The 17,075-nt window shown below is 41.7% G+C and overlaps 1 protein-coding gene across 3 annotated transcripts in view; it reads left to right on the plus strand.

The window, feature by feature from the left end:
* The first annotated feature begins 301 nt into the window (after positions 1-301).
* Positions 302-17,075, plus strand: part of LOC109770607 (BEACH domain-containing protein B) — a 28,240-nt gene continuing 11,466 nt past the window's right edge. Inside the window, exons 1-19 of one of the 3 annotated variants that reach the window (XM_073501147.1) lie at positions 302-754; positions 1,370-1,433; positions 2,351-2,555; positions 3,162-3,335; positions 3,502-3,813; positions 5,550-5,772; positions 6,411-6,464; positions 6,753-7,193; positions 8,065-8,383; positions 8,496-8,945; positions 9,045-9,203; positions 9,310-9,459; positions 9,953-10,108; positions 10,226-10,267; positions 10,390-10,734; positions 10,963-11,136; positions 12,199-12,359; positions 16,241-16,550; positions 16,642-17,047. In XM_073501147.1, coding sequence (XP_073357248.1) covers positions 579-754; positions 1,370-1,433; positions 2,351-2,555; positions 3,162-3,335; positions 3,502-3,813; positions 5,550-5,772; positions 6,411-6,464; positions 6,753-7,193; positions 8,065-8,383; positions 8,496-8,945; positions 9,045-9,203; positions 9,310-9,459; positions 9,953-10,108; positions 10,226-10,267; positions 10,390-10,734; positions 10,963-11,136; positions 12,199-12,359; positions 16,241-16,550; positions 16,642-17,047 — 4,321 coding nt within the window. In that variant the 5' untranslated portion in view covers positions 302-578. Of the gene's footprint in view, positions 755-1,369; positions 1,434-2,350; positions 2,556-3,161; positions 3,336-3,501; positions 3,814-5,549; positions 5,773-6,410; positions 6,465-6,752; positions 7,194-8,064; positions 8,384-8,495; positions 8,946-9,044; positions 9,204-9,309; positions 9,460-9,952; positions 10,109-10,225; positions 10,268-10,389; positions 10,735-10,962; positions 11,137-12,198; positions 12,360-16,240; positions 16,551-16,641; positions 17,048-17,075 lie in introns of those variants that run through there. The other 2 variants (XM_020329322.4, XM_073501148.1) reach the window with 2 other exon arrangements.

A 17,075-nucleotide genomic window follows, 5' to 3' on the forward strand; every position in this document is an offset into this window, starting at 1 on the left:
GTTTTTCCACTAAAAAAACTCTAAACTCGTCGCTCCAAGCTACGTCCTCCACCTCGACATCAGCAAACTAGGGTCAACTCTCACGAAGCGAATCCAAGAATCCACAGGGTCACCCATGCAAAAGCGCAGAACGCAAGGAAGCCCACTCTGGCTCACCATACTGAGCACTCCCTTTTGCGGAAAAGGCCCTATAGAAATTCACATTTTTATCCAATCGCCCCCATGAGCTCCCCCCCCCCCCCCCCCCCCCCCCCGCATCTCCCCGTTGCTTCCTTCCAGAATTAATCCAGATCCCTCTCTCCTCTCGCACTCCTCCTCGATCCGACTAAACCAAAAAAGGCTTCGCACGCACGCTAGAGACCAAAACATTTCCCCGAATTCCGATCCCCCTCACGCGATCTCCCCCCACCTCGTCTCCACTCCTGTCACTACCCGGGGATCGGGGCCGGGCTGGGTTGGATCCGGAGCGAATCCCGCGGGCTCGTCGTCTTCCCCGCGAGCGCGCGCGCAGGCGGAGGTGATGCGCTGCTCGAACTGCTGCTGCTGCTGCTGCTGCTAGCCGCGTCCGATCGGGGGCGATGAACATCGTGAAGGGCGTCGCTGATCTCCTCCGCAAGTCGTCGCCCTCCTCGCCGGCCTCCGGCGGTGGCGGCGCCGGTGCCGGTGGAGGTAGCCCCGGCGGAGGCGGGGGCGGCACCGGCTCCCCCTCCGCCGACAAGTTCGCCGCCGCGCCCTCCCCCAGAGTCCGCTTCAGGTACACAGCCCTACTCCCGAACACTCGCGAATTGCCATTGGCTCGTTTGCGGTGGGGAAACGCGGCTTGCTCGTGTGAACTGCGTGGGTGGATGCTCAAGTTACGTTGCCTAATTTCGAGCTACTGTTGGATGGTGACGGATGGGTTTTTGATTTTCTAGTTTATTACTTCAGTCTGTTAAGTTGTTCGTGCTTTTGTTTGGATGAAGCCTCCAGGTGGGGGTAATGGCTTAGCTAATTGGAAGTAGCTACACCTGTTAATTTGTTAACTGATAGTAGAACGGTAACACTATGATCCTAGAGATTTAAAATATTGATTAATTTGTTCATCCTTTTCCATTTCACTAGGTCTGCTCAGCATTTTGCTGGAGACACACTAAATCATTGGCAATTGGGTAGTTGAATGGATTACCCTGGTTCCTTATACCTAATTTCACCAATTGTAAGCTCATAACGTACCGTGATGTTACAATGTAGAAAAACAACTAAACTCTGTCGCACGTTTTCATTCACCATTACTGTTTCTTAATGAAATGTACCAGAAGCTGGTGCAGTATTGCTAGTTTTGCGATCGAATGTGGGCATTTTATCCTAATCCTGTGTTATATGGTTCCAGTGACACTGGTGAGGAAGGAATCTTAAACACACTCTGGCAGAGGTACGAGAATGCCATCGACAAGGTACTCACCCCTTTACAGAAATTTTCACTACTATATCTAAGATAGTGTCACTGGGTCCTTCAGTTATATCACAAAAAACCTCGCGTAGTGCAGATAGTGTCACTCATTCCTTCGATTAGTAGCGCAAAAAACCTGGCGAAAATGCAGACCGTAGCCTCAAACTTGAAGTTGTCAGCATACATCTCCTGATTTTGGTGCAACATGAAATATTTCCTAATACTTGAGTATCTCTTGTTGAATTTACTGAGTGAGTAATTGGACTAATATCCTCAATAAGAATCCTGTATTATTATGGAACTTGGTTGGGTAAGTCTCTGAGGGCAGAGCCTTGAGAGATTGTCCTCATCTTGCTGCTGGCAAGGCTCTTCACTGTCGTGTAGAGTTGCTTTAAGACTGAAAGAAGGGTATATGGAGAGACTATAGAGAACTTATGCATATTCTTTGTTTATTCAAAAATAGCTGGCAATGCCGTGCCTATACTGACGGTGACCTGAAAAGGATAGCTAGGACAACCAAAACACAAGATCAAATCTGAACTATCTTCTTAACATAAATATACACTTCTAACTAATTAGGATACCTTATGCTGGTCATTCCTATATTTTAACGAACATAACCCCTTCTAAACCAATAGTGCTTCACACTTATGCACTGATTATTGCCCCTTGCACGCACGCCGCTGCACATAAACATAAATGTATAAAGAGAGGAGATGTCCAAGTTCATGAATGAATCAACGTATTTATATTCTAAATCATGTAAATTAGTTTAGCACACATTTGTATTTTTCCAACTAGATAATAATACCGAGGAGGTACTTATGATTTATAACAGTATTTAAACCCTATAATTTCTCTATAGCACGTTTCCTATTTATTTTATGACAATGTCCATTTCTCATGTCAACAATTTCATAGGCTGAAAAGAAGAAGTCCCTGCAAATATTTGTCCTGCATTTTATACAAGCATTTAAAGACTGGGAGCCACACCGTATTGATCAATCAGTTGACCGGAGATCAGTATCAGATGATACAGTTATAGGATGTTCTGGTGGGCATCCTTCTGAGGTCATCCTTATTCTCGTTCAGGAGATTTCTCATTTAACTTCATTTGTTACTGAGAGTAAGTGGGCCCACTGAAGAAAATATATCTTTCTTTACTGCGGATTCTTGGCCCCTTTATTTACCATTCTTATACCTTAGCATACAATGTTTTTTCAAGTTTCCACTCACTACTGACACCTTCTCAAGCTGCCATATGACTATAAGGACATGGTTGTATGTCATTCTCACTGAATGATCTAAGACCAAGACTGGTGAAAAAGGAGCAAAACAATTGCTAGACCTGGGAATTGAGATAATATATGACTTAGGAAGCAGTTAGTTCACTAATCAAATAATGTTAAACACAGTTCTAAATTTGTAATGTTCGCTAGATGCTCTCAAGCAGGTAGAAATTGTAAGGTTCAATTTAAGTACACCGAAAGGCTGTGTGGCGTAAATTCCTGAGTCAGTTATTTATTCCCTGAACTGTCTCTTGAACATTTTCAGCTTCTTTTATTGTGGAAGTTCATTGTACTACACTAAAATGAGCACTTGCATTCTACATACCAGATTAACAATGACCAATTGTTATACCGTGCCAACTGTTAATTATAGTGGTTTATTAGGTTTAGCAACTGCAGTGATTCGGTGATAATTGGATCGATCTTGTTTCCTGTATTCGCAGGCAGCAGCTGTCCAGAATCCTCGGCTAATCTCTCAGAGCAATCCACAGACCTGGGATTAAGCACTGAAGTATTGCCTGTTTTGGAGTGTTTCACCATTGTTACTCGCTCAGTGCATAACTGTAGAGTATTTAGTTATTATGGAGGTGTGCAAAAGGTTACTGCTCTTTTGAAAGGTAGATTCTTTCTTTAGTTGGGTATTTATTATCCTAGATTCATGTTGATTCTTTACTCCTTTCTCCATGTTATGAATCTCCTTGTAGCATAGGTTATGATAGCGGTGATATATATGTTAATTCTGTAATGAATCTAATTTAACTGGCCTTTCTTTTGTATATTCAGCCGCAGTTGTAAAGCTCAAGACCTTGACAAGTTTGCTTGCCACAGATGAACAACTGTCAAATAGAACTGTAGAAAATATGAGGATGATGCAAAAGATTCTTGTACACATTGTTACGATAATTTCAAACTTCATGGATTTGGAGCCAGCTGCAACAAGAATTTCACGGGTTGTCAATAGCACTGATCATACCCCATCAAACAACTTAGCCACAGTTACTCCCAATGCTATAAGAAGATTTGTTTCTGATAGAAATTGGCAGCAAAAAGCCATTGTTTCAGTTATGGAAGCTGGCGGAGTCAATTGGTTAGTAGGTAAAGTTGGTTTTTCAATGTTTGTACTTTGTATACATTTGATTATATCTTTTATTTTGCTTCATTACTTGCTTAGGACAGGGAATCTTAGTCTCTACATTGCGTAACTCTTACAGTTCTAGCATGGTCCACAACTCCACTTTACTTATAAGAGTTTGCTAGTAGCTTGAAGTGCAATGCGTAATTTCCGCTCTGGAGAAATATTCTGCAGGAAATATCAAAACAAAGATTAGATGGCATGTAGGTTCCACTCTTGATATTAGGCTGTGGATATTATTGATGCAATCAAGACATGTTTTGGTATAACTGTAGATGGAAGTGAGCAACTTGTGGATCATCCCTGAATGTGGGATAAACAAAGTACTACTCCCTCCGATCCATATTACTTGTCGCTCAAATGGATGTATGTAGCACTAAAATATGTCTAGATACATCCGTTTGAGCGACAAGTAATATGGATCGGAGGGAGTACCTTCATTCGGAATAGACTGCATGCAGTCAAACTTCTCTTATTTTGACCATCGATATGTCAAATACTATTTGAATTTCTCATGGGAAAATACTATAACTACATTTTTTATGAAAAAATACACTCATAATTTTATAAATTTTACTAATATATTCATATGGAAAATAATGGTCAACGTTGTGGGCCAGAGACTGTATCAAAACCTGAAATGTCATTTATTATTTTGAGAGAGAGAGAGAGGGAGAGGGAGAGGGAGAGGGAGAGGGAGAGGGAGAGAGAGAGCATAAGCGTTCACATTTTAGCAAATATATCTGTAGTTGTGGTAAAACAGTGCATGTTGATTAGCTTTTCCATACATTGTACTTCCTTTTAGCTCCTGAACTTGAATGAGCTCTCTATTTTGCAAACAATAAAAATACAATTACAAGTTTTGGATTTTTTTCTTTTCTTATGAGTAGATGTAGAATAAGCAACGTTTAACGAAAAATGTTCTTTTTGGCGAACTGCACAGGAAGAACACATGATCTATAATTGTGAATACGCTGTCACTATTTGCTACTCCCTCCGTATCAAAATATAAGACGCTTTTTGACACTGTCATAGTGTAAAAAAACATCTTATATTTTGATACAGAGGGAGTATTTTTTTATCATCATATTTGTCTTTATGCGGGCCCCAAGTTTAGAAATATTTCTCTGTGAAATCTTGCAGACTTAAAGTGCACTCTAACATGTACCCCCTCTGTCCGGAAATACTTGTTGGAGAAATGGATGTATCTAGACGTATTTTAGTTCTAGATACATCCATTTTTATCCATTTTACCGACGAGTATTTCCGAACGGAGGGAGTAGATATTAGTTTCTTTTTTGAAATTAATAACTACACTGTGACTTTTCTAAGACAAGAACTCACTGGAGCTTGGTATATAAAAAAAACCCCGCACTCTTCCGTACATAGGTAGTGTATATGTTGTTTTGTACTCCCTCTGTTTCTAAATATAAGTCTTTTTAGAGATTTCAATGCGGACTACATACAGATGTATATAGACATATTTTAGAGTGTAGATTCACTCATTTTGCTCCATATGTAGTCTGTATTGGAATCCCTAAAAAGACTTATATTTAGGAACGGAGGGAGTACATATCAGCTGGTAGCACATCCATGAATGCATTGTTAATGAACTCTTTCAGAAGCCTCTGATATTATAGTAAGTAACCTATGCTTTTCCATCGTTATTATGTTACTTATCTGAAATTGTTTGTTGCAGAACTCTTAAGGGTCATTCGAAGACTAAATTTGAAAGATCAGTGGACTGACTTGTCACTTCACTTTATAACTTTGTATGCTCTGAGATCAACAATATCTGAGAATACTCGTGCACAGAATCATTTCAGAAGCATCGGAGGACTGGAGGTTCTATTGGATGGACTGGGACTACCATCAAGCAAATTTTCAGTCTCAAAGCATTCTTTTGTCCCCAGTGATGAAAGGTAAGTGTTTCACTGTTTCAGCAGTGGCATATTGCTTTGTTCCGTGCCATAGAATTTAGTTCTGCGACCATTTATTTCATCTGTTCCACCGAGCTTCAATATTAATAAATTGATACATATTCTGTAGCTTGTACTTTACAACAGCTAGTGCTGCCAGCTTTCATGCACTGCCATTGAAGAGCAATATCTTACATCTCCCTTTCTACTAGAGGAGACAGCTTTATAGTAATGTTAGTGTCTTCTTAGCCACTCCCTCAATTCCATAATCAAAGAGATTCTAGTTTTGTCCTAAGTCAAACTTAGAACTTAGACATCTATGACACCAAATTAATACAGTATGGAAATATATTTCATGATGGATCTAATGAAACTAACTTGGTTTTGTAGATGTTGATATATTTTTCTATAGGCTTGGTCAAACTTAAAGAAGTTTAACTTAGGACAAAACTAGACCACTTACATTTTGGAATGTAAGGAGCACCTGCTATCAAGTGTTCAATAGGACCAGTTTTACCATTATAAACTGAAGGCACATTTTAACAACAATCTGCGATAGCAAAGATACATTTATCTGATCGTGTTTTGTGTGTTTGCCGTTCAGTTCCGTTCTTGTGTTCTAACATGACATGCTTTTGCAGGAGTGACATTCTGCAGCTCCAGATACTATCTTTGGAAATTCTGAGGGAAGCGGTGTATCCTGTTGCATAACTTTTCCTGTAGATAGATCATTGCATTCCTTATAATACTTTGTTCTATTTCTAGATTCTGCCTTTCTGGAGCAATGATAACACATAGGTACTTCATATGCTGACCTCTTATGTAGCAAACGAGTTATAGTTAGATCATCGGCATAGATTGATAGTGCTAACTTTACCTATGAGGTCGTTGCTCACCATTTTGGTCAGAATTTTGTTTTCTGTTTCGACTTAGATGACATATAATGTTTGCAGTCTCTCTTGGATCCTTGACTGTTTATTCAGTTTCGGTAATGTTAACAATTTGCAGTTCCTATGTGAAAATGGACGGATACATAAATTTGCGAACAGCATCTGTTGGCCCGCATTTATGTTTCAGGAGTTTCATCAGCAGAAATTTCTTGATCCCGAGGTGCCCAACTGGAAACTTGATAGACAAAGTACCGGGAATTCACCTACATTAGAATCATTCCCAAGTCCTGTTGATATTCTTAATACGACCGAATGGAATGAGTATTCTGTAAAGTTAAGCAAGGCACTTTGTTCTTTCCTTCTTCCTCCTAATGAGATCAGGTACTGTCCTGGTTCAACTGTTACCAAAATTTCTCTACCCATCTCGTTGGCATACTGGGAGCAATGTGCAAGGTGGATCATAAAGATTCTTTCAACTGTTTTCCCATGCATCAAAGCATGTGCTAGTGAAACGGAATTGCCTAACCATATAAGGTAAGTTCTTATTCCCCATTGATTTGGTGTATGTCTTTGTTAATTAGATTAGTTAATTATCACTCACTGTTTCAAAATTTCCAGTCTATGAAGAGTATTGGCAAGAGGGCACCTCCTGCACCCATGGGCATATGCACCCACTTTTCAAAAAATGCACTTTAAGCACGTTTCAAAATGTTGAAAAATTCAAAAGAAAATTTCACGCATACATGTTCGCAAATGTGTGTTTGTGGCACAAAGTTTTGTGAAAAAATGTCTTCTTGTTTTGTCTCCGCAAAAAGGACAAATTTCAGTGCTTCTAAATAGCGTTCCACGACACAATTTTGTCTTTTTTGCACAGGCCACAAAAAAAGTTATTTTTTCGTGAAACTTTATGCACACACATAGAACATGGAGACGTATCCGTGCAACATTTTTCAGATTTTTTTAGCATTTAGAAATGTGTTTTCCGAAGTGGGTTCATATGTACCCGGGTTCATCCATGAACTTCCCATGTATTGGCTTTCATATAAGATACTGTCCAAGCTAAGATTTAGAGGAAAAAAGTTCTGTTACATAGTTAATTCTACCATATTGCATTATTGCCATTTCCAAAAATCTGTTAGATACTATCCAACATATGAGTAATTTTCCGTAGCGCGGCTAGTCTCGTAGTATCTATTGTCGCTCCTTTTTTCATTCTTCTTGCAATTGTTCATTGTTCTGTTTATAATTTTTTCCTTTATGGTCAACACCTTTGTCTGTATCTGTATGCAATACCATGTTTCCTTAGTTCCTTCAGGTGATTGAATTTCTAATTGTCTATGTATTTTAACTGCATTGTTCTGTTCTGTAAATTTCCTTTGTTGATAAATTATTTTGGTGTATTCAGGATTTTATCAAATATCCTACAACATTACATGCTCAGCACATTTAAGAAAGTTCTCATTTCAGCACCAGTTCTACTCAAATCTTTTCGAGAGGAGGGTTTGTGGGATCTGATATTCTCAGAGAAAATTTTCTATTTCGGATCATCCCTGGAGTGCATTCATCAGATTGTTGGTGAGACTGAGACACAAACTGATCATTTCACTGACGCTGCCGAATCAACTGGCTACAAAAGTAATCTACCTGATGTCAACATCCTTCAGTCAGAAGCTATTTCCTTCTTGGAGTTTGCTGCAACACTGAATGAAAACACAAATAACCTGGTATCCAAAATTTCTCCTTCCCCGCATAATATGTTGCTCATTTTACATAATTTTGAATACTGTCATGTTTTTTTGCATTCATGTCTTTAAAATAGTTTTGTTTTGTTTGTAGCCAGAATGCTCAGCATTGTTAAGTGCACTGGAACACTGCACTAATGGTCCTGGATTGGTTGTTACCATTCTTAAGAGCTTTCATGTTATCCTGAAACTTGCCACTGAGCAAACTCTAGTTTCTTTCAAGTCATTGGACGTGCTTACCAGAGTCCTGAAGGTTGCATGCCTTCAAGCACAAGAACTAAGGAAGGCACATCCAAGCGATGACTTCAGGGGAAATGGTTCTCAATCAAACAATGTTCAGATGGATTCTCTAGATGAGAGAATTAAGAATGCTCTTACATGTGTCGAATTGGCTTTCAACCTTTTCAAGGAATATGTCACAATATCTGACCTTGGAAGGATGATAATTTTACATAATGCCAATTGTATTGGGTGCCTATTTGATTTATTCCAAGAAGAGAACCTCCGGAAACATGTACTGGAGCAAGTTCTTGCCTTATATAGGGTATAACCATGTTTACTATTCTCTCGTTTTTATCACACTTGATATTACTTCTAGAATTAACTTTCTCCTCCCTTGTTCGTTGTTCTTTCTTACAATCAGTTGCCTCCATCATCAGCACAAGATCATACAGCAAAGTTGCAACTATGCTCCAAATATTTAGAGACCTTCACTCGTGCAAAAGAGCATGAAAAGAACTTTGCAGAAATGTCGATTGATTTATTAGTTACCTTGAGAGAGATCATTTTGATAGATCGCGCGGTATGTTTTTTTTATAGATGGGAACAGTAATTGCATATTATTGGCTTGTTTCTTCCCAATTTTAGTAGCACTCCATGCCTGATGAATCCCTAATATCTTTTGCTAGTATTACCAAAATCTGTTTCGCAATGGGGAGTGCTTCCTGCATATAGTCTCTTTATTGAATGGAACTTTTGATGAAGCAGTTGGGGAGCAATTGGTCCTTAATGTCCTTCAGACGTTGACCTCATTACTTGCTGAAAATGATGAATCCAAGGTAATCATATACTGCTTTAGTTCGCTTCACATGTTCTCTGTATGAGCTATATGGGGCCAATAATAGTTTTTGGTCTTTTCTGGATGGCCACCTGTGCTGTCCTCTTGTTACAAGGTATTCATCCAAAATTATAAAGGTTTACTTTGTTGTGGAACCAGCTGATTTCTGGTGAAACCAGGTTATCCAGCAATAAAAAAATTCTCCTATTTCTCAATGGTCACACAATTTTTTTTCTTTCATTCTTTGTAAGGATTAATTGGAAACATCAATTAGAATAAAAGTTGCCATAATCAACGAGCGGAGTTACTCTGGTTCATGTAACTTACTCCCTCCGTCCGGAAATACTTGTCATCAAAATAGATAAAAAGAGATGTATCTAGAACTAAAATACATCTAGATACATCCCCTTTTATTGATCTTGATGACAAGTATTTCCGGACGGAGGGAGTACTTGCTTAATGCTCTTTTTTTTTTCCTGATTTATCTTATCCAGGCTGCTTTTAGAATGTTGGTTGGTGTGGGCTACCAAACACTGCAAAGCTTGCTATTGGACTTCTGTAAATGGCTGCCAAGTCGGAAACTCTTGGATGCCCTACTTGGTATGCTTGTCGATGGGACTTTTGAGATAAATGAAAAGACAACAATAAAGGTATGCAATCTTCATGATCTTTGAAGCAATGTGATCCTTGTATATTCAGTTGCTTCACTCAATTGTACCTGCATTGTAACTTGATTCTTTACCCTGATGTTTTCTTTTTCTCCACAGAATGAAGATGTAATTATACTTTTCTTAAATGTTCTACAAAAGGTTCGCCCCTCTCTCTCTCATACACACACACACACACACACACACACACACACACACACACACACACACACTGTTGTTTTGCATTCATATGTTTATGTAACAATGGCGCTTCTGATTGGCAGAGCAGTACTTCGCTTCAACATTATGGGCTTGTGGTCTTACAGCAATTGCTCAAAGGGTCCATTACAAATAGAACTTATTGTTTCAAAGCAGGATTACTTAGCTTTCTTCTTGACTGGTTTTCTGTTGAGGAATGGGAGGACACAGTTATAAAAATTGCAGAGTTAATTCAGATTATTGGAGGACATAGTATTTCCGGGAAAGATATCCGGAAAATGTTTGCTCTCTTGCGTGGTGAGAAAATTAGTGTCAAGCAGAAGCATAGCTCATTGCTTTTGACAAGTCTTAGTCATATGCTCAAGGAAAAGGGACCTGAAGCTTTCTTTGAGTTCAGTGGTCATGATTCTGTGAGTTATTTTCATTTCAGTACTTTAATTGTTTTCTATAATCTGTTTCCTGACAAAACTTTAATGATCATTTTAAGTATATTTGCCTCAGTTGCCATTATGGTATACAAGTTTATATTTTGAAGCAATGCCATATTGTTCTCTTCATGGTTCTGAATAAAAGCTGCCGAACAGTTACTTTGTTTTAATCAAGTAATATTTATGTGGTGAATTTCTTCCCCTCAACAGGGTATTGAAGTAAAATCACCTGTTCAATGGCCTTACAGTAAAGGTTTATCTTTCTGCTGTTGGCTTAGAGTGGAAAGCTTCCCTGAGAATGGTATGATGGGCCTTTTCTCCTTTTTCACGGAAAATGGAAAAGGATGTTTAGCTATGCTTGGGAAAAATACTCTAGTCTATGAGGTAATGGTGGTTGCTGCCTTCATCTTTTCCAAGAACTTTTGGTAAATTAGTCTTGTATTTCTTTTTCATTGGTTAAATTATATCCTGTCAAATAAATTCTTTGGTCAGTAAAATTGGGAAATATTTATTCAAGACAAAATTACTTTCTGAAGTTGGTTATTCGATCGCTAAGTTGGCTACATAATTGCGTGAAATCCAACATAGTGGCTGACTTACGTTTTTTTCATGAAAATCCTAGTTTGGTTTTACATATATTTCAATAAATTTCTTTGTTTCCTCAAAAGAAGATTTGTCTCCATTTCACTGACTAATCTTTGATCATGTAATGCTGGTTTCACCATAGATTAATCCACTCTAACAGAAGTATGATTTAATCCATGTTTCTATTTGAGTGAAATACACCATTGTTCCGTAAACTTTGAGGAAATGAGTACTTCAGTCCATGAACTCCAGAGACGCACACATATCACCATAAATTCGTTTAAGTGATGCAGTTTAGTCCAAAAATGGTTTGGTGGGGAAGATGACGCGCAATTGGACCAATTGCGCGCACCCCAGCGAGAATGCGTGACGGTGCTCCTACACCTGCGTCTCCTGCTTGTACTTCCGCCGGGACCTGGCCTCCTGCCGCAAGGGAGACACATGCAAGTAGCGCACAACGTCTTCGAGTCCTGGCTCCACCTGACGGCGATATGGTGTTGAGGTGGAAGGCGCAGTCGGTCTGAGAAATTTGCAGAAAACTCCCTTGCTGAAACTCCCCCTCGGTCGAGGTCCTCCACTCGCACACATGTTGCGTCACCAAATTGTTTTTTGGACTAAAATGACTGAAACAAGTTTATGGTGCTATCTGTGCGTTTGTTGAGTTTGTGGACAGTTGTTTAGTAGCCATTACCAAGATGGTTTTAAAAACTCGGCCATTTTGCTGATAAGAACTCTATATGTTACTTAGTTATACATATAAATCCACATGGCATGAGCTCGTTATTTGACTTCAGTTGTCGAATAACAAAGTTTGATTTTAGTATTAATGTCAAATTTAATCACCCTATCTACCTTATGCAGTCTGTCAGTCAAAAGAATCAGTGTGTTTTGTTGCCTTTAAGCCTCCCAACGAAGCAATGGAAATTCCTTTCTGTTACTCATACAGTAGGGAGAGCTTTTTCTGGAGGAAGCCAGCTGAGATGCTATGTAGATGGCGATTTAGTATCAACTGAGAAATGCAGGTGAGTTAGCACACCATTTGATTGAGCCTGTTCTGTTTCTGTAATAATATCTAAGGATTTCAAATAGTCCCTAGTATTTTCGTGTTTAATATTTGAAATTTCTTTTCTTTGTCCATGGTTTTTATCACTATTAGTTCTTACATGTGTGTGTGTGTGTGTGTGTGTGTGTGTATACCTAATAAGGACTCCTAGACCAATACTAATACTCCTTAACACCCCCCTCAAATGCAATGTGTATGCAATAGCATTGCATTTGAAGAAGTGTAACACTAGAAAATAAATGATAACCCAGAATCCGCGTCTTGAGAGTGTAGCATGAAGATTCTTCAAAACCTGTTGAGTCAAGCCAAAGGAGATAAAGAGAAGATGGCGCATTAGAGGAAGACACCGCATCAGTAGAAGATACAAGAGATCAAGTGAAGTTGGGTTGTCAAAAGAAGTTGGCACATCAAGAGGATGAAGCATTGCACACAAAATCATAGCCCAAGAAAACTGGCGGCAAAAGAAGCTCGGCAGCATGAGAATGGACGTAGATTGACAATGCAAAAGAGGCCACAAAAATCCTATAGAAAGGACAAGGTTCAGAAAGAGGCTGACGGATAAAGATATGGTGGACTCGCATGACATGAGAAACACGAAGAAGAGCAACGGACTTGGTGGACACAGCGGAAAACATAGAGCTAGAAGCTAGAAAGCATACACTAGACGAAGATGCAAAAGCCATGTAGTCAGAAGAGGTTGCGGAGGAGACCGTGCAGGTGAGATGCCGGCGAGAAGCAGAAAAGAAGAGCAACTAGTGGAAGAGCACAACGCCGATGAAAGGTGTATGTGCGAGACGGAGTCGACAAAGAACATCGTCGAGAATCACCAAACATCAAGGGAAAGAAGAGATGCTAGATGATATTGTACCCCCCTCCCCCCCCCCCCCCCTTCCCTTTTTTTTACTTGGAAAATCTAATCTGCGAAGAAGGAACACCCGTATGGGCACTTAAGGTAGAAGCAGATCAACAGATGTAGGAGAGCAGCACAAGGAGGACAGTAGCATACAAGCAGCAGCACAAGGAGGACAGCAGCATGTAAGCAGCAAACAGCCAGGCATGCGCGCTAGCAGAGGAGAGCTGCATGCGGGGAAGCAGGCTAGCAGCCCTGCAATGCGAGAGCCAGCCAGCCTGGAGGCGGAGGGCAGACGGGGCTGCTGGAGATGGGCGGCGGAGAGCAGGCCGGCGGGAGTGGCGATCTGAACGGTGCCGCCATGCGGGGATCTGCAGGTGTGGAGGAGATAGTGTCGGCCCGATCCAATTGGGCCCTAGTCGATGCAGGGATGGAACGAGGCGGGGGGCCGAAAAAAAATTGATTGAGGAGGACGAGTTGTGGCGTTCAGGGAAGAAATCCCTAAACCTGGGCTCATGATGCCATGTCATGGATGCAACTTATCTCTATTGCATAGCCAAGGGGCGTATATATATTAGTACGTAAGAGCAACTCCAACGCGGCGACCCATTTCGTCCGCGCACGTCTGTTTGGGTCGGTGCAGACAGAAAAGTCGGCTCAACGCGCTGACCCAAACGGACGCGCGTCCGCTTTACGTCCGCATGCCGACCCATTCCTGGCCCATTTTTGAGCCTCATTTGTGTCGGCGCGGACATGAGACGAACGCGTGCGGTGCCCGCCTACTCCTTCCCCTGGCCCGCTAGCCGGTGGCACATTGGCCATCCTCTCCCATTCCAACAACAAACACTCACCTGCCTCCTTCGTCGACGCCGCTGCCGTCCATTTTCCAGTGCCTCTGCCAGCTGTTGGTGCCGCAACATCCCCCCACCCCCCTCCACCGCCGCCACCTCCCACGTCGCCGCCATCGCCGTCGGGGCTCCGAAAGCTTCCCACCCCCACCTCGCCGACACAGCCGCGACCAAGAAGCCGCCTCGCCGCCCCGCCAGCTCCTTCGTCCTGACAATGGCACGCCCGTCAGACGCCGCCAGGGCAGCTAGCTGGTCCGAGGGCGGCGTGACTCCCTTCGCCGGCCGGCTCCTTCGTTGATGCCCGCAAGCTTTTCGACAGTTTGCCAAGGTACAAAATGGACTCCGCCGACTAGTTCTTTTTTCATAATTTCCTTTGCGACTCCAACGATTCCTCGTCCGATGATGAGGAGATCTTGGCTGCCGTGTTGGTCCATCACCACCTCAATAGCCAGCGGCCGTTGTTTCGTGGCTCCATTTCGGGGCACCTTCCGGCGTTGAGTCGCAACCGAGAGAGCGGGCATTTCCTTCTTTGGAAGGACTACTTTGACACAACGAAACCGCTGTTCAAACATCAGAAATTCCGGCGCCGTTTCCGTATGGGTAGGCATCTTTTCAACCGTATTAGAGAGGGGGTGGTCGGATATGATGACTATTTCGAGTGCAAAGAGGATGCCCTTGGAAAGATTGGCTTCTCCTCTTATCAGAAATGCACTGCAGCTGTTCGGATGCCTGCATACAGAGTGCCCGGTGATCTCATTGACGAGTACGTCCGTATGAGCGAGTCTACATGCCTAGACTCCATGTACAAGTTCTGCAAGGCTGTGATTGTTGTGTTTGGCCCTGAGTACTTGAGAGAGCCGACTCCTCAAGATACAGCCCGCTTGTTGGCGATGAATGCCAGCAGGGGCTTCCCAGGGATGCTTGGCAGCATAGACTGCATGCACCGGGAGTGGAAGAACCGCCCTTCTGCTTGGCAAGGGCCATGTCAGGGCTTGCACTGTCATACTTGAGGCCGTGGCATCACAAGATCTTTGGATCTGGCACTCTTTCTTCGGCATGGCCGGATCACACAATGATATCAACGTGCTTCAACGCTCGCCGGTGTTCGCAAGGCTTGCCGAAGGCAACAGCCCACCGGTGAATGTTACTATCAATGGCCACAACTACGACAAAGGATACTACCTAGGTGACGGTATCTATCCTCAGTGGACCACTATTGTGAAGACAATCCCCAACCCTGTCGGATAGAAGAGGAAAAGATTCGCCCAAGAGCAAGAGAGTGCTAGGAAGGACGTCGAGCGTGCCTTTGGTGTTTTGCAATCTTGATGGGGCATCGTTCGGTATCCTGCTAGGACTTGGAGCACAAAGAAGCTGTGGGAGGTGACGACTGCTTGTGTGATCATGCACAATATGATCGTAGAAGATGAGCGTCCGGAACGTATACGATCAAGGGTTTCAGTTTCAAGGTGAGAATGTTGTGCCTGAGCATGGAGGAGCGGCAACGTTTGAACGGTTCACCCAATTTCATCATGAAATGCGTGATTGGGAAACTCACATGCAGCTGCAAAATGATTTGGTCGAGCATATGTGGGCTCATGTTGGCAACCAATAGATGTATCCTTTTTATTTGGCTTGTAAAACTATGTGAGAACAATTTAATTTATATTCGGGCTTGTAAAATTATGCTTTATATTTGGTTGTGAAAACTATGCTTCCTTGTGAAACTATATATTTGCTTGTGAAATATGCAAAGTGTTCATTGAAAATGGAGGCCAGCCGGCCATGCCGGCAAATATGGGTCGGCGCGTTGGGCGCACTGCTGACCCAAATAAAAAAGAGGGCGGACACCGAGCGGGGGCCGACACAAACGGAGCGTGTTGGAGTTGCTCTAAGACTTGGGGTACAAGGAAAGAGACATAGCCTAATAAGGACTCATAGACCAATACTAATACTCCTTAACAGGTGCAAATTTGCTAAAACTTCGAATAGAAAACTGACATCTACATGCCCTAACTGCAAAAGATAGCAATTGGATCCTGTGAGCTCATATATGGTTAAGAGATCAAGGATTTTTTGTCTGTTGTTTTGATTTGCAGTATATTAGTTAAGATGTTTTATACCACTTTTTTTTTCTGTTCTCAGGTATGCAAAAGTCAATGAAGTGATGACTCGCTGCAGTCTTGGAACAGAATTAATGCCCATTGGTGAAGAACCAACTTCTCTTGGTTTTGAGGGCACTTTTGCTTTTACTGGTCAAATGGGCCCAGTTTATGCATTTTCTGATGCTCTCTCTGCCGAACAAATAAGAGGCATATACAATCTTGGACCAAGTTACATGTACTCTTTCCTTGGTGATCAAAACTTGCTTATGAATAATGACTCACTTTACAAGGGAATTTTGGATGCAAGGGATGGTATTTCATCGAAGATGATTTTTGGCTTGAACGCACAGGTACGAACTGGCCTCCAAACAACATGTTATATTTTCTTGATCAATTGCTGGAACCAGAGAATTGAATATTTTGTTCTTTTTTTCCTCCTAGGCTAGCAATAATAGGACTTTGTTCAATGTGTCTTCTGTACTTGATAGTCTTGACAAGAGCAAGCTTGAGGCAACCATCATGGGTGGTACAAAGTTATGCTCGAGGCGCTTGCTGCAGGACATAATTTATTGCGTTGGAGGTGTCTCTGTGTTGTTTCCTCTTCTGATACATTTTGATGATGCCATCACTCATAGTGGAGAATCTCCCACTGGTGATCAGTTGGCAGGTCAAGTCATTGAGCTTGTTGCATCTGTTCTGGATGGAAATGTAGCAAATCAGCAACAGATGCATCTTCTTTCTGGATTCTCTATTTTGGGCTTCTTGTTTCAATCTGTTTCACCACAGCTGCTAAATTTCAAGACTCTTTCAGCACTGAAGCACTTGTTTAATATTTTGACAAACAGTGGTGACGTCTCTCTCTCTCTCTCTCTGTC

This window comes from Aegilops tauschii, chromosome 6 (assembly GCF_002575655.3).
Source record: "Aegilops tauschii subsp. strangulata cultivar AL8/78 chromosome 6, Aet v6.0, whole genome shotgun sequence".
NCBI classification, from domain to species: domain Eukaryota; kingdom Viridiplantae; phylum Streptophyta; class Magnoliopsida; order Poales; family Poaceae; genus Aegilops; species Aegilops tauschii.